Genomic DNA, 22,500 nt, shown 5'->3' on the forward strand with positions numbered 1-22,500 from the left:
CGTCGAGTTGCTCGACACCCACTCGCGGCGCGAGTGGGAAACTGCTGTTAGTGGAACCACGGATCCACCATCGCTCGACGCGCTGAAAAGCTTTTTGGAGCGTCGAGTGCGCACTTTGGAGGCGCTTCATCCCGACAGGGGCGAGCCAACCCCCGCTTCGAAAGGGGACTCACAGAGCACGCTGCCCCGCTCTGTGCGGTCTCACGCGGCGGGCCAGAAGCCCAAGGATGCCGACAAATGTGCGCTTTGCCGAGGGGAACATTACATCCTCTACTGCGAGGAGTTCCGCCGCAAATCACCGGTCCAGAAAAAGGAATTTGCGGAACAAAACGCCCTGTGCCTCAACTGCTACGGGAGGCATGCACTGGACAAGTGCGCTTCCAACCGAAACTGCGCTGCCTGCCAAGAGCGGCACCACAGCACAATGCACGACGCGTGCTCCGTAACCGCGACCAACGCTGTCGCAACTGCTACCTCGCTCCACGTCCGCCTAGCCGACACCCACCACAAGGTATTGTTGGCCACCGCCAAGGTCGACATCCGGAGTTCGCACGACGACCGGATGGCGGTGCGCGCCCTCGTGGATCCGGGCTCTGAGGTATCCCTCGTGACGGAGGCCCTCACTCACCGATTGCGACTCTCGTGCTCCCCCGCTGCCACCAACATCCTCGGGGTCGGCGGAGAACGGGCGGGAACAGCCCGCGGACGTGTCCGCCTGACGATCAAGTCACGGATAACCAACGCTACTATCGTTGTGTCGGCGCTCGTGGTCCCGCGACTAGCGGCTCACGCCACCCACGACGGAGCCGCCATCCCGAAATGGCCCCATTTGGAAGGACTCCCTCTCGCTGACTCGGACCCTCAATCCGCAGGAGCGGTCGAACTACTACTAGGCGCAGACGTATACGCCTCCATCATCGAGGAAGGATTACGAAAAGGGGGCCCGGGGACTCCAATAGCCCAGAACACGACGCTGGGCTGGCTAGTGTCTGGCTTGGCGGGCGGCGCCGAGCGGAATCCCGCCGCGACGGCGCGTCACGGCCCGACCGACGAGAAGCGTCCGGCGGTCACTCACAAGACCTTGAAGCTGAAAAAACCTGAGCATCCTCCTCCACCACTGACTATGGAAGAGTTCACGCGCAAGGACATGCCCCGTCGCACACACGTGCGCCACGGCGGGCGGAACGCGAGCCGACTGCCTCCACAAACAACTCCTCCCGACCTCTCAAGGTACAGAGGCATGGACCATCGAGCCTCGCACAAGTTCAAGTGCCGAGGCAAGGCCAACCCAGACTTGCAAGAAGAGCACTCCACATTCTCCAAGAAGACGTCGCAGGGGAGCATACAACTTACCCAAGCGACAGTGCGCCAAAGGCACGGGACTCCACTAGGACGAGCCCTCGCGCAACCACACACCAATCGAGATGCGACATGTGTGCGATGGCGGGCGGCATCCTCGCCGCCTCCATCATCCCACGAGTCACCTCACCCGATGGAAGCAGCATCCGCAGCGAGGCGACTCCACCAGGCCCCTGGCCCGAATCACCGAGGTGCATCGAGACGAAGACGGGCAGGTGCGGATTGTGACAGCACGAACGGCCACCACGACCCTCACCCGACCAGTAGCCAAAATCATCCCGCTTCCACGGACGGGCGACCAGAACCAAGGAACATCGTCCTAGGACCAGACGAGGCGGGCGGTATGTTCGGAACGCCGAACCTTAGCCTCGCGCGCCTGACGAATGCGCGCCCGGCCACCCCGCGCTTATCAGCTGCCGCGACCCGCCGCGGCGCGTCGCCGGCTCACCCGCATTTACTCGTACTTAAAGTACGGCCACGCGGCTTCATAAGGCGGGCCGCGCAAGGACCGTCATTCGACTTCGAATCCTTTCGCTGTCCTCCACGTGTTTTGGTGTCGAGGAAGCGTTGAGTGGATCAAGTCAAATCAATTTGCGTCGAGTGAGACATCCTCTCCTCCGCTTAACCGCAATCAAGCGTCGAGCGACTTATCCTCCGCTTTATTGCACCCATCACTATCACGGTGGAGACCACGGCTCCTGCCGCACCGGACGCCCCCTCAGGGCCCTGTGCTATACCAGTGGAGGCGCCAACCGGCTCCACCCCCACCACCAAGAAGAGACGGTGCAGGACGAGGACGCGTAGCCAACGACGGAGGAAGCCCCTCCTCAGCCAGCCAGCGCCGCAGGAGCGGCGTGAGAAGAGGCCCGGGCCCGGAGAGAGATCAGAGATAGGCCAGCCAGTGGCGCAGGAGCGGCACAAGAAAAGGCCAGAGCCCTCCACGGGCCAGACGCTACTTCCGTGGAAGCTAATTCCAATTGAGCTCCCCGAGGTGCGCCGCACCAGGCCTGCCGGATACACACTCGCCAAGCGAGATTGCCGCATCTCGCGACCGCCGGCCCTCCATTTAATTCGAGTGCGAGAAACTCGTACCACGGCCTGCCAGACAGTGTGCAGGCGGGCTTTATTGGCTCCGTGGTCGCCTATCGAGCCTCCGAAGCAGCCAACCGATAAGCCGCCCGTCACACCGGGGTCGAAGCTGGACCTCAACAACAACGAAGAGCCATCCAAGCCCTCCCGTGTGAATAAAGCCGTCCAGAGACTTAAATTCGAATAGTGCACTAAGCACTTGTATTTTTTGATCAGGCGCCTTCAAGGCGCCGCCTGAGAGAATGCAAACATAATGTACTCATAGAAATCACAGAATATATTGTTAATTGTTACCTAAACCTGTCTCACTGACTTAAATGCCTGCCCGATCCTATTGCGACTCCGCTGTATCGAACAAAGATGTTGGAAAGGCACTGAAGGCTATACGGGATGGAATGCCGATAGCCACGGCAAGCAAGACGTATAAAGTACCTCGGACTACATTGCGCAATAAGCTATCCGGAAGAGCGCCGGAAACATCGGGTCGCGTTGGGCGAGAAGCTGTGCTCGGACACAATATTGAAGAGAGATTGGCACAGTGGCTCTTGGAGACGAGTAGAATGGGTTTTCCCATAAATAAGGACTCGCTATTGTACTCGGTTAAGAAGCTCCTAGAGAAGGAAGAACATCCCAACCCATTTAAAGACAATCTGCCTGGGAGGAAGTGGTTTGAAGGTTTTCTCCGACGCCATCCACGAGTTACACAAAAAAAAGCGGAACACCTCTGCAAAGCTCGGGCTGTTCTTACAGAACGACGTATTCGGCTATGGTTTGCAGATATACAAGAACAGCTGGGGGATAAGATCGAAATACTTCAAGATCCTCGCCGGGTATTCAATATGGATGAAACGGCGGTCTATCTTTCTCCACAGGGCGGTATCGTGCTAGCGGAAAAAGGCAAATCTGTGTACGACGTTGCTACCAACGACAAAGAAAATGTCACGACTCTATTCACTGTCAATGCTGCTGGAGAGTTCGCGCCACCGCTAACAGTTTACAAGTATAAACGTCTACCGAACGCCTGTATTGAATCAGCACCTGCAAATTGGGGAATCGGGAAAACTGAGAATGGCTGGATGACAACGGAGTCTTTTTTCGAATATTTTACCACTGTTTTTCACCGTTTTCTCGTTGAAAACAAGATCCCACTTCCCATCGTAGTATTTTTAGACGGTCATGTTTCCCACTTGTCTTTGCAACTGTGTGAGTTCTGCAAGGAAAAACAAATCGAAATATGCTGCTTTCCTTCTCACGCAACCCATATTCTGCAGCCACTGGACGTCGCTGTTTTCTTTCCGCTTAAACAAAAGTGGAAATCGCTTGTAAGAAATTGGCGAATCGAGCATGATGGCGAAGACCTCCAGAAACACCAAGTACCATCATTGCTGTCGCGTATCATCACTGAAAATGATTTTAGTGATACCATAAAAAATGGCTTCAAGACGTGCGGGCTATACCCGTTCGACGATAATGCAGTGAATTACGCAAAGTGCATAAAGGAAAACAAAAAACCCAACGATGATAATCCACAAACTGCAAGGATTGAACCGGATCAACCTCAGCTCACGCATCGTCATTATGTAGAGATTAAAATCGATTCTGAGGTACTAGAACGATTCAAAGAAAAGAGAGCCTCCAACGAAACTTGGGATGCTGATGATAGAAATGCTGCACTGTATGAACTCTGGATGAAGATTATCGACGATGAAAAAGAGGAATCTATGACTCTGGAGCAGCAAGAAGAACCTATGAACCTTGTAGCACTCGACGTCCCTACGCAATCGACCGCAGAAGCTTCCGGGTTAACGGTAATCGACGAAATCTCTGTAGAAAATGTTTTGGAGATCCCATTTCCCGAGTTTGCCTCGTCTGACACACGCTTTAGTAAGTATATGAAAAAAAAAAGAATTAAATCGTAGTTTTGCTAAAAGAGAACGGAAGCTCAATTAGTTACATATAGGTACATGCAATTAAGGTGGTAAACCGGATTGAGAAATTTTTAGGTGACGTATTGAAGTTCATACTCAAATTTCCATTTTTATATTAGTTATTTTTACTACAATGTTATTTTTTACAAGGAAATCAATTTTTTATTTATTCAATTTTTTTGGTGTTGTGATTTTTTCACTCGTCCTGTTATCATTATTCAATTTTCTGAGATTTACAATCATATTAAGGAGCTGTTGTTGGGCGTTTTTACACTAAAAATTGTTTTCTTGTCTACGTTTTTTTCTTCATTGATTTTTACTTTACGTTATTTTCCGGGTAACAGTCAAAATCATCAGTTAACATGTTATTGGATTTTTTCATTATGATAGACGAACATCCTCCTGAATTCATGGAATTCGATCATTCCAAAGGATATTCCGACGTTCCTGTTGTTCCCATATCTAATGATATAGGATCCGATAATTCCTATACCCTTATCCAAAATGATATATCCGAGAATGAAGAACCTATTATATTGAACGAAGAAGTCTTGAATCAAACGGCACAAACTGAAAATGTTGATACGGATCCGCGTCCTAGTACGAGTGTAGTCACTGATGTCGCTTCTTCGGACATTGTTATCCGCAAAAAATCGGTAGATGAAGTTTTGGACTCGATACTTCTGTGGCCAAAAAAGCAAACGACCAAATCGAAAAAATCAAACAGGACCAACGAACATACACCTTCGGTGTTAACTTCCGATAAATGGATCGAATTGATGCAGGCCAAAGAGGAAGCAAAACGCGACGAGGAAGAGAGAAAACGTATTAGAAGAGAGGAAAGAGTAGCGAGAATGGAACTAAACAAGAAGATTAAAGCCGAGAAATTAGAGAAAAGGCAACAAAAAAAAGCAGAATCTGCAGAAACAAAAACTGCTAAAAAGAGAAAATAGTGCAGCTATAATCGACGTTACATGGTTTTGTTTTTCAGAATATATTCTAAGATTTATTATCGATAGTTATATATTTTCTACTGGAATATATTATTTGTTGCATAAAATGCTTTTGTCGTTCGAATAAACCATTATTTAAATAAAATTGCGTGGGTAACCTGTTTTATAAATTTTCTGTCAATATTTTTTGTCCAAAGTGGCCACAAATAGTACAATGACTGGCCAAAAATAGTGCATTTGTGGCCACTTTTGGTGAAATAGGGGGTTCACTGATTATATACCATTTTCGCGATTAATTATGCGTAAAAAAAACTTTTATTCGTAATAATTCGATTCCTTATACCCTCCGGATGACGTCGATCAACTTTCTAGGTGCTCATATATATTTATTTTAAACTTATCTTCAAATTAATAGTAGGCTATCGCTTAAAGTGGCCACAAATGGTACGTCTACCCTATCTCTCTCGCTCGCTCGCTCTCCTCTAACCCTCAAACGTGTCGTGTGTGTGTATGTTCCCGCGGCCAACCTCTGTCCCTCTCCTTCTTCTCCCTTACTTACTTTATTCTCTCCTTGACTCCACTCACTCCTACTTTCCCTCTCTTCTGCTTTCTTCTTTGCCTTCCTTGACTTCTCTTTTCCGCTTTTCTACCTTTCCGCTTTTCCGCTTCTCCTTTACTCAGCTCTCTACGCCTTGCGACCACTAGCTCCCACATGCTATTGCCAAACGCGCACCTCCTCGATCTAACCATCGTCTCGATCCATCGATTTCTCCCGCTCCTCTCCCATTGGCTGTCGTGCCGTTCTCTTGTGCGCTCGCCTTAATCCATACGCCTCTCACGCCAACTCCTCCGTCGCCGGTATCTACTTTCTCCTCCTTACCGGCCTGCTCTGCCCGCAGCACACTCTTGCGCGCCACGTCCTACCGCCCCGCAGTGGTACCAACATGCTCTTTCGGAGCAGTCGACTCCCCGCGCCGGCTCGGACCGATACCTCCATAGCGCCTCCTTCTCGCCGACAGCCAACCAGCGGGCTCCACGTCTCCACTTCTGCCCGCCAGGCCCTGCTCCAGCCAACACTCCCCTTCCACCGCCTCTCACCTCTTCCATCCCCGGCGTCTTCCTTCCGGTTCCTCACCGTCATTCTAACCTCACTTTCAACTCTTCTCTTCTCCCTCGGTTTCTGGCCGCATCACCTCGAATTTTTTCTCGCCTCCAATGCCTCTTCTTCCTCTCAACCTCCTTCGTAACCTCCTTCACTCTTGCGCCTCCACCCTTTCATACAACTCTGTCTTCGACCCAATTTCTACCTCCTCGAGCTTTCCACCTATTCCCCCGCCGAGGGCTAATGGGGGACCCTTTAGTATTCAGTATTCAGTTCCGATTGTTATTTAATTTCCGCTATTTAATCATTCTACTCCGATTCATGTCTGATTTCCGCTATTCTGTCATTCGATTCAGTTTTCTTGACCTGCGATTTCACAGTATTGCCAAGTTATAATAAACATTGTTACTGATTATTATTAAATATCTGAGTGTTGCTTAACCGTCATCCCGCCGAAATTTTGCGCTGCCCCTTTATCAACCTCGCCCATCGCCATTAGGTCGAGCTGGCCGATCTCGCACGTCTGACTAATTACGCTATCGTGTTTATTTTCGGGTTTTCGCGATTTTGGTATAAATTCGTGGACGCGAGCTTACGCGTCTGGCGCCCAACTTTGATTTTGAGTATAATTGTCGGACTGTGCGAGAGACCAGTGGGAGAGGCCCGTCATCCTTCTCTCCTCATTCCCCCCCCCCCTTTTGATCCGTCTTGCGTCTCGGGCGTGATTACCGAGTAAAAAGACGTGACAATACACATTTTTAAACGAATTAAAGGAGACATTTGTGAAATAAATATTCTTGGAACTTTTGGGGAAATATTCGTTTCTACATAAAAACATTACCATATATGACAAGAATCGCTTTTTAATTAACGATAATGATACAGGATCGTGTCAGGAACGAAGTCGATACTGCTTTGCAAGAGAATGATGAGAGGTATACTATGAAATTATTGCAAGACCTACCATATTTGGATAGATGTATAAAGGAAGCGTTACGCTTATATCCTAGCGTATTTCTAATATCACGATATCCTGCGGAAGACGTAAAATTACGTATGTATCTAACCAATTTCTTATTGTTTACATTTTTTAATATAATATATTGCGCAACATTTTTATTAAATGTATAAGCTAAAAATACGCATAAAATGCAATATTTTTATATATTGCAAAGATTTAAAAATTTATATAAGTTTTATTGATAAGTTTATTTATATATTTAAAAAAGTTTTTATACATGCTACACATAATACAACATATATAATATTTTCCGATAATAATGTTAAGCAAATGACACCAATAATAAAATTTAAATAGGGGAGACCGGGGCGAAGTCGTCACTATTTTTTCTGTGCCGATTTTTAACAACAAAACAAATAATTTTAGTAAAATGTGCTAAGAGAACCCTTGGCTACAAAATTTATAAGGGCATTTTTGGTCTACGTCGCTTTGTTCAACCGGTATAAAGTAAAAACGACAAAGGTGCAAAAATTGAAATGTCAAAATTGCCGGGGCGGAGTCGTCACTCCATTCTCGGACTGGATTTTAAATAAAAATACATAATTTCGATCATGAAAAATAATAGGATACATTTTATTATTTTTTAATAGAAAAATGGAACATTAATTAAAAACACGATGGCGGAAAATAATTACAAGAAAAGTGCACACACTTATGTGCCCTACGCTCGCACGTTTCTCGTCAGCTCTATTCTGTCATCTCTGAGCACACGCAGCACATATTATCCAAGTCTTCGCTGGAATCCGACCACTGCTGCTTCTTTGACTTTGATTTTCGCCCGAAGCCTTCATGATATGGCTTGGTGACGACTTCACCCCGGACACAGATTTTAAGTTTGATCGCTCATGAAATATTAGAAATCAACGAAAATAAAAAAATTTTACTGGATTCGTGTTCAGCATGCATTACTATTCAGAATCACTTATCTCGAGATTCGGAGAGAAAATAATATTTAAAATATTTAAAATTTTTGACGCGCAAAAAATTTTACTTTTGACCTTCAAAAACACGTTTGCCTTAATAGAAATCACAACATGACATATAATCTCACTAAACTCCGTTGGTCACATGGGCACCATAAGTAGTGTTTACAATATTAATGGCGAGTTCACACAACATACAGATTTCGAGATAATTGTAGTGACGGCTCCACCCCGGTGACGACTCCGCCCCGATCTCCCCTACATTCTATTTTTTATTGTGCAAACTATAGGCATTTATTCCTATGTTATATTAGATGTACATTTATTTTAAATTTTAATAAGGTTTTCAAATATTATTTGTAAATCTTATTGTATAATAAACTTTTCAGAGTCATATTTAGTACCGGCTGGAACATTCGTGTCTCTTAATATTTACGCGGTCCACAGAGATCCAAAGTTTTGGCCAAATCCAGAAGTATTTGATCCCGATAGATTCTTGCCTGAGAAGATCCGAAATCGTCATCCTTATTCGTATTTACCGTTCAGTGCTGGACCACGTAACTGCATCGGTAATCTATAATTTTTTATATTCTGATAAATATATGTATAATACCTTGTTACATAAACTGATTTTTATACGGACCTAATTATAGGCCAACGATTTGCTATGCTGGAATTGAAGGCGATGATAGCTCCTCTGGTACACAATTTCTACTTGGAGCCTATTGATTATTTAAAGAATCTTCGGATGCAGGTTGATTTGATACTTCGCCCTGCTCATCCACTTCGTGTAAGATTTATTCCTGTCTGTAAAGGGAACTCAAGCCTTTAAAGCAAATAGCGATTTAATGAACATCGTAGAAGGCAACCCGGGAAAAAAAAATTATATATAACTATATACATATAAACATATAAAATTACGTATAATTATATATAAATATGTATTCTTTTATATAATTTAATATAATTATATCTAGATTCTTATATAAAATTATATAAAATTTTATATAATTATATATAAGTATATATATTTATATATATTTATATATATTTATATATATAAGCATATATAATTTTGTATAAATCAGAAAATTTTAAAATATATATTTATATATTATTATATATAAATATATATTAAAATATATAATTATATAAAATATGTATTTTTTATATAATTATATAAAATATATATATTTTTATATAATTATATATATTAATATATTTTTATATAAATGAATATAGAATTTTTCTAAATAAGTAAATCCTAAAATATATAAATTTATATAATTATATATAATTATGTATAATTTTATCTGTCAAAGATATAGAAAATAATGTACATGATGCGCATACTGAAAAAAGCGAAATTTCAGTTTTATCGTTTAAACTTATCCATGTAGATTATATATGATTATATATATAATCATATATAAACTTTAAATTCGGACTTGGTTGGCAGGTGTGACAGAGTGTGCGTGCGTGTGCTGCATGTCGAGAATATTAAAAGCTGTTTGTTGGAAAGAGGAGTGGAAACTTGGCAGTGGTGTGTTCTTCGGGTAGCGGAGAGTGTGTATGTCGCGCGATAGGGTTAGAGTAGAGTAGAGTGGAGGCGCCACGCGTGGAGGGACGGAATTCGAGGTGAGAAAGGAAGCAGGTTAGGTTTAAGAGCGAGAGAGAGAGGCAATAGGCGGAGCGAGATGGAAGGGACCGAGCCGAGCTCACTCGACAATAGATGCGACTCGCTGGAAGGAGAAGCCGCGACGCTGAGTGTGGAGCGCCAAGCGGCGAGTAGCGAAGATGCGAGCGCGGCGACGAATGGGAAGCGGAGTGAGGCGGCGGGCCAATCACTCAAGGTAGTAGATAGGAATAGCGTAATGGGAGGTAGTGAGGAGGATGGGGAAGGGGATAGTCTGGAAACCCCGGTTACTAGATTCTTGTCTACAGCGGTGGTAGATAGGAGAGGGAGGAGATCAAACAGGGAAAGGTTGGAGAGGGAGAGAGGTATCTCCAAGGGGTGCATAGAGAAGTGGTTAGGCCAGGGGGGAGAGGCGGTAGATATGACGCGAGGAGTTAGAAAGAAAAGAAAGACAGTATCGGAGGGGAATGGTAGTGACCAAGAAGAGGCTGACTCCGACTTGGGGTCGGTCTTCGAATTTGAAGGGGCATGGGTAAACAGAATGAATAAACAAGAAAGTATTATTGCAGAGCTGCAAAAAATTCTGGGGGGGGGGGGGTAAAAGAGGAGGTGGTAAAGCTGAAGAGAGAGAGGGTAAAGGAGATTGAGAAACTGGAGAAGAAGATGAAGATGGAAAGAGATGAGTTAAGGAAGGAGACAAAGTGGGAAGGAGAGAAGAAGCTGCTGTGAAAGAAGATTCTCAAACTGGAGAATGTTGAGACTAGAGAGGAGAAAATGGAGGTGGTGGAGAGGGGAAAAGAGGGTGAAAAATCTCATTCCTGGAGTGAGATAGTGAGGAGAGGAAAGAAGACGAAGACAGGAGTAAAGGAGACAGCTTTGGAAGCCAAAGTGCAGGAGTTATTGGATTGGAAGCAGAAGAATCAGGAGAAAAAAAGGAAGAAAAGTTTGAGGATCAGCGGCCTGAAGTGGGACGGTAGAAACCCGCTGCAAAGCAAAGAAGTTTCTCCAGGAGAAGTTTAGTCTGGCCCATTTGGTGGAGGACGCTTGGTGTGAAGGGGGGTCAAGAGAAGGGGTGAGACTGGGGGTTCAAGTGAAGGACCTGGCAGCAAAAATGGAGATACTAAGAAGGAAGAAGGAGTTAAGGAGGGAGCCGATTTTTATGTATGAGTTGCTATCCAAGGAGGAGGAGGAAATTCAATGGAGATTGAGAAGCATTGCGAGGGTAGTCAAAGGATGGAGGGAGCACACCAATGTCAGATTCAGGAGAGTCTTTTTGGTGGATAGATGGTTTAGTTGGAGACCGATTGAGAGAAAAGAACATGTCTCGCTGTTGGAGCAAACGGAAAAGAAATTTCGGAATAAGGAGGAAAGAGCAGAAGAAGGAAACGCCCGAAAGGTTGCTGCAGAGATCGCGGGAATCGAAAGCCCGAGTCCCGACAAAGTTAGGGGCAAAATTAAGATAGGGTTCTGGAATGTAGCGGGGCTTAAGGGAAAAGGTGTGGACCTTTGGGAGTTTATAAGACAGCTGGACTTTGTTGGTATGGTGGAGACATGGATAAGGGAGGATGAGGGGGAAGTCTGGATAAAGAATCTACCTTCTGAGTTCGACTGGCACGTGCAATATGCGGTGAGAGAGCAAAGTACAGGTAGGGGAAGTGGAGGAATAATTGTAGGAAACAGAAAAGGTGTACTGATGGCGGAGGAGGTCGACGACGGCAGGAGAGGCTTGGTGAAGTGGAAGGGACGAGGAGGTGGTCACAAGTTGACAATTAGTACGGTTTACACTAAGGATGGTCCAGAGGAATTTAAGGAAGACATAGCTAGCCCGGAGCAGCAACTTCCGGTAGAGCTGATGATAATTGGAGGGGACCTCAACGCCTGGACTGGAGAAGAAGGGGGGGTGTACAGGGACGGGGTAATAGAAGGAAGAAGGTCTAAGGACAAAAAGGTCAGTAAAGAGGGAGTGTTTATTAGAATGGGTAGAAGAAGGGGGATGGTGTCTAGCTAACGATACAAAGCAGGGAGATGAAGAGGGAGAATTCACGTACGTTGGGGCGAGAGGGGCTTCGGTTATAGATTATTTGTTAGTTAACACAAAGGGGTGGGACTTGTTAGAGGATTTTGAGGTCAAGAGTAGGATAGAATCAGACCATATGTCTCTGGTGAGTGTATGGACGTCGAAAGAAGGCTTGAAGGAGGAGGGGAGAAAGGAAGAAAGAAGACAGGTTGAGAGGATAATACAGTGCTGGGATGAGGAGAGCACAAGAATCTTTGCTGGAAGAACGGAGGAGATTAGTTTGTCTGAAGGGGGTTTGCTGGAGAAATGGGAGGAACTAAGAGGCGAGGTGGGAAAAGCGGTAATAGAGAAGAAGGTCAGATGGAGAAAAAGAAAACTAAGTTACAAAAAATGGTGGGATAGAGAGTGCACCAAAAAGAAAAAAAGGCAGAAAGAAAGCTAAAGAGGTGGAGGAAAGGGAGTGGAAGCAAGGACGCGGCGCTGCAGGTGAAAAGGGAGTTAGTGGAGCTCTGCGAGAAGAAGAGAGAAGAGTGGAGTAAAAGGGAAATGGAAGAGTTGAACGGAATTAGGACGGAGACAGAAGTTTGGAAATATATCAACAAGGAAAGGAAGGTCAGGGACAAGGTGAGTGATACCCATGAGTGAAGAGATACCCATGGAGAGTTGGAAGCAGCATTTTATGGGTGCGTTAGAGGGGACAGATGAAAGAATTTTGGGAGAGAAAAGGAGAGGGGGTGACGATGAGGAAGACCTCACGGACGAAGAGATCGAAAAACAGATAAGGAGATTGAGGAGCAGGAAGGCGGCGGGACCAGATGGCATAAGGAATGAGGCTTGGAAGTTCTGCAAGGGACGGGTGAGAGAAAGGCTGAGGGAGGTGATCAAGGGGGTATGGAGAGGTAAAGGTTGGCCGGATTCGTGGAAGGAGGGTGTAATCTCCCCGCTGTATAAAAAGGGGGATAAACAATCCCCCGCTAATTACAGGGGAATTACCCTATTAAGCACGGCTTATAAGATCTATGCGGCGGTGCTGGCGGAGAGATTGATGAAGGAGGTGGTGGAGAAGCAGATTCTTCCGGAGACCCAGGCTGGCTTCCGGAAGGGAAGAGGTGTAATGGATAACATCTTCATCCTGAACCACCTGGTCGACAGGGAGCTGAATGGAGCAGGAAAGAAGGTAAATGCCCTCTTTATTGATTTAAAGGTGGCTTTTGACAGGGTGGACAGGAGTGTGTTATGGAGGGTGATGGAGGAGAGAGGGGTAAGGAGAGGTCTAACGGAGAGAGTGAAGCAGATCTACTAGGAGACTCGTAACAGAATCAGGGTGGGGGACAGGGAGTCAAGCTCCTTTTGGACGACAAAGGGGGTGAGACAAGGATGCCCTTTGAGCCCGCTGCTGTTCTCCATTTTTATATCGGATCTGGAGGAGGAGATGGCCAGGGGGTTGGTAGGAGGCATGAGAATTGGACAGGGGAGGATTTGGACACTGGCCTACGCAGATGACGTCGTTCTGCTGGCTAGAGAGGAGGAGGCGCTAAAGAAGATGATCAAGAGGCTGGAGAAGTACTTGGAGAAGAAGAGGCTGGAATTAAATGTGGGAAAATCAAAGATCCTGAAGTTCAGAAGGGGAGGAGGTGTGACAAGAGAGAAAGACTGGTACTGGAAAAGCCGGAAGATTCAGGAGGTGAAGGAGTTTGAATACTTGGGCTTCATACTGCAGAGAAACGGAGGTCATACGAAACATATTAGGGAGAGGGTAAGAAGGGCAACGTTAGTGATGAAGAAGACATGGAGCTTGGGGGAAAGAAAGTTTGCCAACGATTGGGGGAGGAGGATAATGTTGTTCGATAGTTTAGTAGAAAGCGTGATGTTATATGGGGCAGAGGTGTGGGGTTGGTTAGAGCATAGTAACGTGGAAGGGGTAGAGGCACGGTATCTGAAATGGTCACTGGGCCTGGAGAGATGCACACCAGGTTATGTGGTCTTGGAGGAACCCAAGAGGGACAAGATGAGGATAAGGACGGCCAAGCTGGCGGTGAATTTTGAAGAAAAGGCAAGACAAGGACATGGACGGAGAAGATGGGTGGAGGAATGTATTAAGAAAAGGGAGGGAAGAGGAACATTGACAAGAGGGAGGTCGGAGAGAGAGGAATACTTAAGCAGGTGTGGAGTACAAGAGGTGGATCTGGAACAATGGAGAGAACAGGGAAGGTGTGTGGCAGAAGAGCTAAGTAGAAAAGATAGAGGGCGACAAATGGAAGAGCAAGAGATACTAATTGAAGGTGCCAGATATAACAAACGATACAGGAGGATCAAGGTGGCTGGGCTCCCAGAATACTTGAGGAGAAAAAGGGAGAGTGGTAGTCACAATAGGAGGGCGAGGGCTAGATGTGGGAATGAAGAGTTAGGATATAGGTACTGGTTGCGAGAGGAGGAAAGGAATTGTAACATATGTGGCAGGGAAGAGGGTACTCTGGAACATCTGATGGAACGGTGCGTATGGAAAAGTTCTAGCAGCGTGGTGATGGATGACATAATAAGCGAGAAGGAGACAGAAGGAGGCTACAGATGGCTTAGGGAGTGGGAGGATAAAAGGAAAAAAGAGAGTAGGAACAGAAGGGTTGCTCAGAACCGCGTAGGACAGGGGGTTAGGTTAGGTCGGAGGAGTGTTAGTGTGTGTGTGTGTGTAGGGGTCCCCTGTAGGAAAGTCCAACCAAGTCCCCGCGAAGGGGAAGGAGGGCTCAGTATGTGAAGGGTCACCTATGGCCAGGTCGGGTAGAGTAGGTGAAGTTTTTGTAAAGGGTTGGGTACGTCCCTACAAAACGCCATTTTTGTAATTTTCTGGAATTGGAAATAAATTATACTACTACTACTATAAACTTTAAATTCGGATTATCCAATAAATGGCATTCAATAGGATTCGTTTCTCGTATTTAAAATTTGACGAACAGTGGTATAAAAACGGTATCAAGACACACGGCACTGTCTCACGTCAAGCAGTGCCAAGTTATAATATATATATGGAATAAATCATTTCACTTTTTATTTATTCATTATATATTATTACATAAAATTATATATAATCCTTTGAAAGTAAACTTTAATATAAAGTTATATATAATTATATAAAATTATATAAAAATTTGTAGAATTATATAGATAATAGTACTTTATTTACCCCAAAGGGGTCTTAAAGGGCGTTTTTTTATCATAAGGACGTACCCAACCCTTTACATTTTGCTTAATCTACGCTCTCGCTCTCTCGCCCGCTCGCGCATTCGCTTAAACGCTTGTCGCTTATACGCTTCTATACACTTATTCGCTCTTACATCTAATGTTTTGCCGACTTAAACAGAACAAACAAAACAAAACAAACAAAATCTTAAATTCCAACGAAATTATATCTTATATCAAGCCTGTTTCCCCCCCACTGTTTGGACTTCCGTTTGGAAGCCTGTTTGGACTTCCGTTTCCTTTACATCCTTCCATTTCATTCATACCATTCTCTCATCTACCCCTTCAATTCTCCTCCCTCCATCTTGTCTCATTTCCTCTATCGCTTTCATCTATTCCTCTCCCTCTCCCCTTTCTCCCAGTAGTCTCCCCACCACTTCCTGCCACACCTCTCCCTCCCACTTCTCCCATCTCGTACACTCTTTCCATATGTGTTCCCATGTTTCCTCTTTACTCCCACACATCCTACACCTTCTATTCTCCTCCTTTTCCCAATATAGTCCTTCCCTAATTTCTTTACCGAGTCTAAACCTTGCAATCGTCCTACACCACCTTGTTTTCTCTCAGTCCTTTTTTAAGTATTCCGGGATCCCGTCCTTCCTTATAAACTTATACCACCGGTTGTATCCCGAGTCTGCGATCTTTTCTGTTCTTTCTTGCTTTTATTTTGTAGCGGCATGCGCCACCATTGGTATACGCCTACGCGGCGCCTGCATTACCGGCAGTTCGCGGCAACGCCGCTAGGCGTCGCATCGCCCGCGCATTCTCTCGCGTTCAAGATTCCGCACCGACAAGTATAAAGGGAGACCCCCTACGGGACCGAGGCAGATATTCTTAGGCGCCAGTCGCCTCGAGTTGAAGCGCCAAGACGCTCAGAAGACTCACACGGCGTTAATCGCCTAGACAAGCGCTTGATCGCTTACCCGGCGCGAGTCGCCTAAAACAGCGCGTGGTCGCTTACACGGCGCGAGCCGCCCGACATAAAGCGCAAGACGCTCGTCACCCTCACGGCGCTAGTCGCCGAGGCACAGGCGCGAGGCGCTTGCCAAACCACACGGCGCATAGTCGCCTACGACACAGCGCTAGCCGCTTACTCGGTCGCTTTCAAGGCGCAAGTCGCCTGCCGGCCAATCACAGCGCTCAGTCGCTTTCAAGGCGCGAGTCGCCTGCCGGCCAATCGCAGCGCTCGGTCGCTTTCAAGGCGCAAGACGCCTGCCAGCCAATAACGACGCACGGCCGTCCGGCACAGGTGCAAGTCGCCAGTTTATAAAAGGCGCATAGTCGCCTAACTGAGGAATTAGTCGCTTCTCAACCTGCCACAGCGCACAGTCGCTCACCACGCAGGTTAGAATCTCCTCATCCCTGTACGGCGCACGGACGCCTGACGCGTGGCCGACCGATCCTGGCGTCCCACGCTCCCAACAGTAAGTCGGATAAGGGCAAGACGCCTCGCTTATTCGAAGAGCGATTCAAGAAGGATGAAGACCCGACTAAGCGACGACGGACCCAACCGTTGCCCCTCGGGGCTATCACTGTAAGGAAGAGAAGCATAACTCTCTCATCGACATCGTCCGGCGTGACGAGTGTTACGAGTACTTCCTCTCCCGCTGTCGATTCCATTAAGCGGTTCAAGCCTGGTCAGGCTGGAGTCTCAGCCAGCAGCGCGAAGCGGACACGCGATGTCTCGACCATGACCGATGCCAGACCACCGTTAAGGGACACTACAATCTCGTCCACAGTAGCCACCCAAACTAGTCCTAAAAAGGCGACGATCGACGCGGCTACCCAGACGAAGCAACGAGGGGGATACCGCGTCAAATTAGCCCGAACACTTACACGCAAACATATGTAGATATGTAAATATATTTCGTTTATACCAGATATAAAATTGTGTCACCCACATTTCTATCCTCTCTGCGATTCACAATCCTTGGGCCAACTCCTACTCACGCACCAGTAGCAGACTAAGGTAAAATACCGTCTAGATATAAGTAGTAACGCCCATAGTTTCAATTTCTCTCTGTTCTCCAAACTTTCAACGTCCAAATCTTTCTCCTCTTCAACTCTTACCCCCAACTCTTCTAGATAACTCTTTCTTTCTTGCTCCCATCTTCCTATTATCTTCCCCTTCTTACATCTCTCCTTCACTTCCTCCAGACATTTTCTCGCTATTCCCCCTCTATTGCCCTCTTCTAGCTTCTTTTCGAAATTCCATGCTTTCTTACTTGCTCTGCCTCTCATCTTCTCCCTCTCCACTTCATCTCTAACCATGTATCCAGGTGTCCTCCAATTTAGCCCAAATATCCATCTGAGATATCTCTCATGTATACCTCTTACCTCCTTCCTTTCCTTCCATCCCCATACTTCTGCCCCGTATCCCATCACTGTCCATATCAAGGTATCGTATAACCAGATCCTTCTTTTCCAATCCTTTTTCCACATTCTTTTTCCTATCCCCCAAACTTCCCTCATTACTCTTGCCGTCTTCCTTCTTCTCTCTCTCTCTCTCTGATGTGCGCCTCTTGTCCCCCATTTTCCTTCAGCGTGTATCCTAAGTATTTGAATTCCTTAACTTCTTTTAATTTCTTTCCTTTCCACCTTCAATCATACTTTTTCTTCCTTCCTCCACCCTTTCTGAATCTCATTATCTTTTATTTCTCTATACTTAATGTTAAACCCTTCCTATTCAGGTATTTCTCTAGCCTGCTTATCATCGATCTCATGTCCTGTTCTTACTCCGCCATCAGGGCTACATTGTCCGCGTACATTAGCGTGTAAATCTTCTCTCCTCTCAGCTTTACACCTCCCCATCCTCCCCTCTTCATATAAGCTTCCACATCCGCGATTAATAGATTAAAGAGTATCGGACTTAATGGGCACCCTTGTCTCACGCCCTTCGCCATCCAGAATGTTTCTCCACTCTCTCTTTCCATTCTTACCTTACTCTTCGTTTCTCTCAATACCTCCTTTACCCTATCTACTAGTCCCTCTCCTCTTTCTATCATCGCCCTAATTAATACTTCTTTGTCCACTGAGTCGAACGCCGCTTTTAAATCTATGTAAAATACTGTCATCTTTCCTTTCTCCTTTCCCAGTTGTCTGTTCACCAGGTAGTTCAGCGCAAATATTTGGTCCATTGTCCCCATTCCTTTTTTAAATCCTGCCTGATTATCGGGAATCAAATTCTTCGTTTCGACCTCCTTCCTTATCCTTTCTGCCAGTATCGCTGTGTAGATCTTGTACATCGAAGACATAATTGCTATTCCGTCTATAATCCTTCACCTCTCGCCCTTTTCCTTTTTTTATTATTGGAATTATTTCCCCTTCCTTCAGTTGTTCCGGCCAACCTTTCCCTCTCCATACCCTTTTACAAATTTCCCATATCCATTTCACCATTTCTTCACCTCCAAATTTCCACGCCTCGTTCGGTATCCCATCATTGCCTATTGCTTTTCCTATTTTCAACTTCTTTATTACGTTTCTTACCTCCTCCAGCTCTATCTCCTCCTCTTCCTGCCTGTCCCTTCCTCCTTCCCCTTTCACTACCCTATTCTCCATCCCACCCATTAATTCCATGAAGTACTCCTTCCACTCCTCCAACTTTATCTCTTCGTTTATCCTTTTCCTTCTTTTTCTTACTCTGCCTATCAACTCCCATACCTTTCCTTCCGTTCTCGCTTCCCCTATTTCTCTTATCATCCTTTCCTTTTCCTTTTCCTTCTTTCTTTTGCACATTTCTCTGTACTCCCTCCTCTCTTCTCTGTAACTTTCCGCCTCTCCTTTTCCTTTCCTCCATTTTCTAAGCTCTTTCCTCACCTCTCTTTTTCTCTTCCTGCATTCTTTGTCCCACCATCCTCTTCTGTTCTTATTGGCCATTCTCCCTCCCTCGTTTTTATTCTCCTCTATTACTTTCCTTATCCTTGATATTCCTACTTCTATCTCCTCTTGTAGTTCCCCATTTCCTCCCTCCATCATCCCTAGCCTCTCTCTGAATTGTGTTCTTCCCTCCTCGCTCCAAAATCCTCTTCTTCTTATTCCTTCTCCCTCTCTCTTTCCCTGCTTTCTCTCAAGTTTACCCCTCACCCATACTATTATTGGGTGATGATCTGAGTTCACTCTTTCTCCTACCTCCAGTCTTTCCACCCTTTCTCTAACCTCCTCCCCCCCTATCACGTAATCTATAACTGTCTCGCCTCTCCCTCCTGTGTACGTAAATTCACCTTCCTCATCTCCTTTCACACCTTCATTTAATATTATCCAACCTCTTTCCTCTATGAATTCCAGTAGCTTTCTTCCGTCCCTATTTATTTTCTTGTCTTTTGATCTCCTTCCTCCTCCTTCCCTTCTTCTCTCGTCCTCTTCTTCCCAACCTCCTTCCTCACCCGTTCTAGCATTAAAGTCTCCACCTATTATCGTTCTTATTACCACGTTCTATCGTTCTATTTCTCCCCCTCTTCCGTCCTATCCTTCAAGCCTTCTAGCTTTCTGTCTATATCATTATTTACATACAATCCTATTATTCTCCATATTTCTTCTCCTATTCTTATCTTACACTCGATTTTTCCTTCCTCTTCCTCCAACCTTCTTTCTTCATTTATCTCTTCTATTCTCTTTCGTACTCCTAATAACATGTTTCCACTCGCCCTTCCTTTATTGTTCTTCCTGGTTGCTATCTGCACTCTCTATCTATATTCGCTTGGGATCTTCTCTTTCATCTTCTCCCATCCCCTCTCATCCAGCCATGTCTCCATCATTATCACTACGTCCCATTCCTTTATCCCTTCCCAGAACTCCTTATCTTTGTTTGCTATGCCCGCCACGTTCCAAAAAACAACCTTCCAAGTCTCGTTCTCCCTCCTGTCTTTCCTTTTCTCTCTCTCTCTCCATTTCTCTTATCCTCCTCTCTGTCTTTTCCTCCTACGTTCTCTTCTTCATCCATCTTTTTACCTTCTTTGTCCTCCTCGTCTTCCTCTTCCGGATTTCCTCCATCCTCTGCTTCTCTTGTTCTTCCCTCCTTTTCTTCCACACTTTTCCTTCGTTGTCTCGCAGTATCTCTTCCTCCTCCTCCCATTTCCACCATTTTCCTTCTATTTGCATTTTTCCATATCCTACCCTTACTCTCTTACCATCTCCTCTTTCCTGTCTTGCAATGTCTTCTAAATTCCATCTCATCTTTCTCTCCTTCCATGTCAAGTCATCATCTATTCTTATCCTTTTTTCTCTTAGCCTTCTTCTCTCCATCATGATCTTTCTCTTCTGTTCCAATCCCTGCAGACCTATTACTGTCATCCTTATACCTCCCTCTCTGCCATCTTCCACAACCTTCTTACAACTCACTTCCGCCTCTATTCCTACCCCCTTTAGAATTTCTTTCACCTCTTTTTCTATTTCGTTCCTCTTTCCTTTTGTTCCTCTTATAACTATGTTTTTTCTTCTTTCTTCTCTCTCTTTCTCATCTCCCATTTCTTATCCATTTATTTTAGCTTTCTTTCCAATCCATTTTCTCCTGCGTCTTCTTCTTTTTCTATTCCCTTCTCTTTCATTTTTGTTACAGCTTTCTCCATTTCCATTATTCTCTCTTCCATCTCCTCTTTCTCCTTCTTCCATTTTTTTCTCTCGCTTCCATGATTCTTTTTAAATCTTCCACCTCTTATCTAATTTCCCTCCCCTGCTCCCTCATTATCTCTAACATCTCCTTTATCCCTTCTCTCATCTCTGCTTTTACCTTATTCTTTATCTCCTCTATCCAGCTTCTTTCGTCTCCTGAGATTTCCTTGCCTTCTTTTTGTGATGATCTTTGCACTTTCTTGCTCCTGTTAAAGGCCCATTTTTCCGATTCCCCGCTTTCTATCTCCTCTCTCTTTCTCTTTATTAATTCCAAATTGCCTGTACTTCCTCTCTTCTCTCCCCTCCTCCTTTCTCCAGATCTTCCCCCCTTAATTCTATCAATCTTGCCGCTTTTCCTTTATCCTCCGTCATTTTCCGACGGCTATATCTATCTCTCCAGCTATTCTTTGTCTCAATGAGTTTCCCTTCTATGTCTATACTAGCCTATGCCCCCACGCGTGTCGCTGCTACAGCGCGGCGCCGTGACGCCCCTGCCTATACGCTTTGTCCCTCTCTTCTAATTTATTCCGTGCCTACCCGTCTGACCGTTGCCCTTACGCCACTTATCCTTTCCTGTATCTACCCTATCCTCTCCCCTTCACCTGTGCCCACTCACACACACTCTCCCACTCCTCCACTTCTCTCTCTCACCCATTCGCTGTCCTCTCACACACCCTCTCACACTCCTCTTTGCCTGATTTTCGTCCAGTCACTCACACACGTGTCACTCACGATCGCGCCGGAAACGGAAGTCCCTTGTAGAATTATATATTTTTATATATAATCAGATAAAATTATATTGTGCCAATTTTGAGATATAATTATATATAATTATATATGATCATTTATATATAATTATATATGATTATATATAATTTTTTTCCCGGGAATTAAAAGAAAGGCTCTATTTGCCTACAATTTGATTGCCAATAGCGTCGTACTGTTAACACTTTATACACGTGTCATTATTATATAGTTATAAAATTAAAATATAAATACAGTATAATAAATATAAAATATATACGAAATTCCTACGATTTTACTATTTTATATGTACAATATAGTGGTGTGTGCTATGTATTTGTATGTATAATATAGTCGTGTATGCAACTTATCATCATGCAACTTATATACGTGCAATATCACGTTGTGTACGATATGCTTATGCGCAGACGATGTTGTTGGTAATCTTCTTACAGGCAAAGAAGATTTTAAATTCCTGAAGGCAAAGATAAAAATATGTTTTGCGTATTATGAATAATCTATATTATCTATAACATATATATATTCGATTTGTTTTAATCTTTAAAATGCACGCAACCATTTAAAATATGTACATACAACTTGTAGAGCATAAAAGAATAACATTTGAGAAAAGAATCATTATAGAAAGAACTATTATGTATATTATGTTGTATATATTAAATATGCACACTATGAAATATGTAGGTATTGTGTACTTATTAGATATTATATATATTATATCGGAAATATACGGAATTTGTCTATGGAGTAAGTGAGGTCTATTTTAGTTCATTGAATGAAATTCTATTCGCCAATATCTTTCAACTCGGCACACAGTCGATCATCTGTGTGAATATTTGTGGCGATATACAATAAACGAGCTCGTA

At 44.9% G+C, this 22,500-nt stretch overlaps 1 protein-coding gene and 1 pseudogene across 1 annotated transcript; both read left to right on the forward strand.

The window, feature by feature from the left end:
• The first annotated feature begins 2,765 nt into the window (after positions 1-2,765).
• On the forward strand, positions 2,766-5,474 carry LOC139781539 (uncharacterized). Its single transcript, XM_071720385.1, has 2 exons — positions 2,766-4,332; positions 4,767-5,474. The coding sequence occupies exons 1-2, from the start codon at positions 2,766-2,768 to the stop codon at positions 5,327-5,329; spliced, it is 2,130 nt and encodes a 709-aa protein (XP_071576486.1). The 3' UTR covers positions 5,330-5,474.
• A 3,608-nt stretch (positions 5,475-9,082) lies between these two features.
• The window catches only part of LOC139781540 (uncharacterized), a 31,866-nt pseudogene continuing 18,448 nt past the window's right edge, over positions 9,083-22,500 (forward strand).

Source organism: Temnothorax nylanderi, unplaced genomic scaffold (genome assembly GCF_030848795.1).
Source record: "Temnothorax nylanderi isolate EJ_2023f unplaced genomic scaffold, tnyl_v1.0 TNYL_tig0344_pilon, whole genome shotgun sequence".
Lineage (NCBI taxonomy): Eukaryota > Metazoa > Arthropoda > Insecta > Hymenoptera > Formicidae > Temnothorax > Temnothorax nylanderi.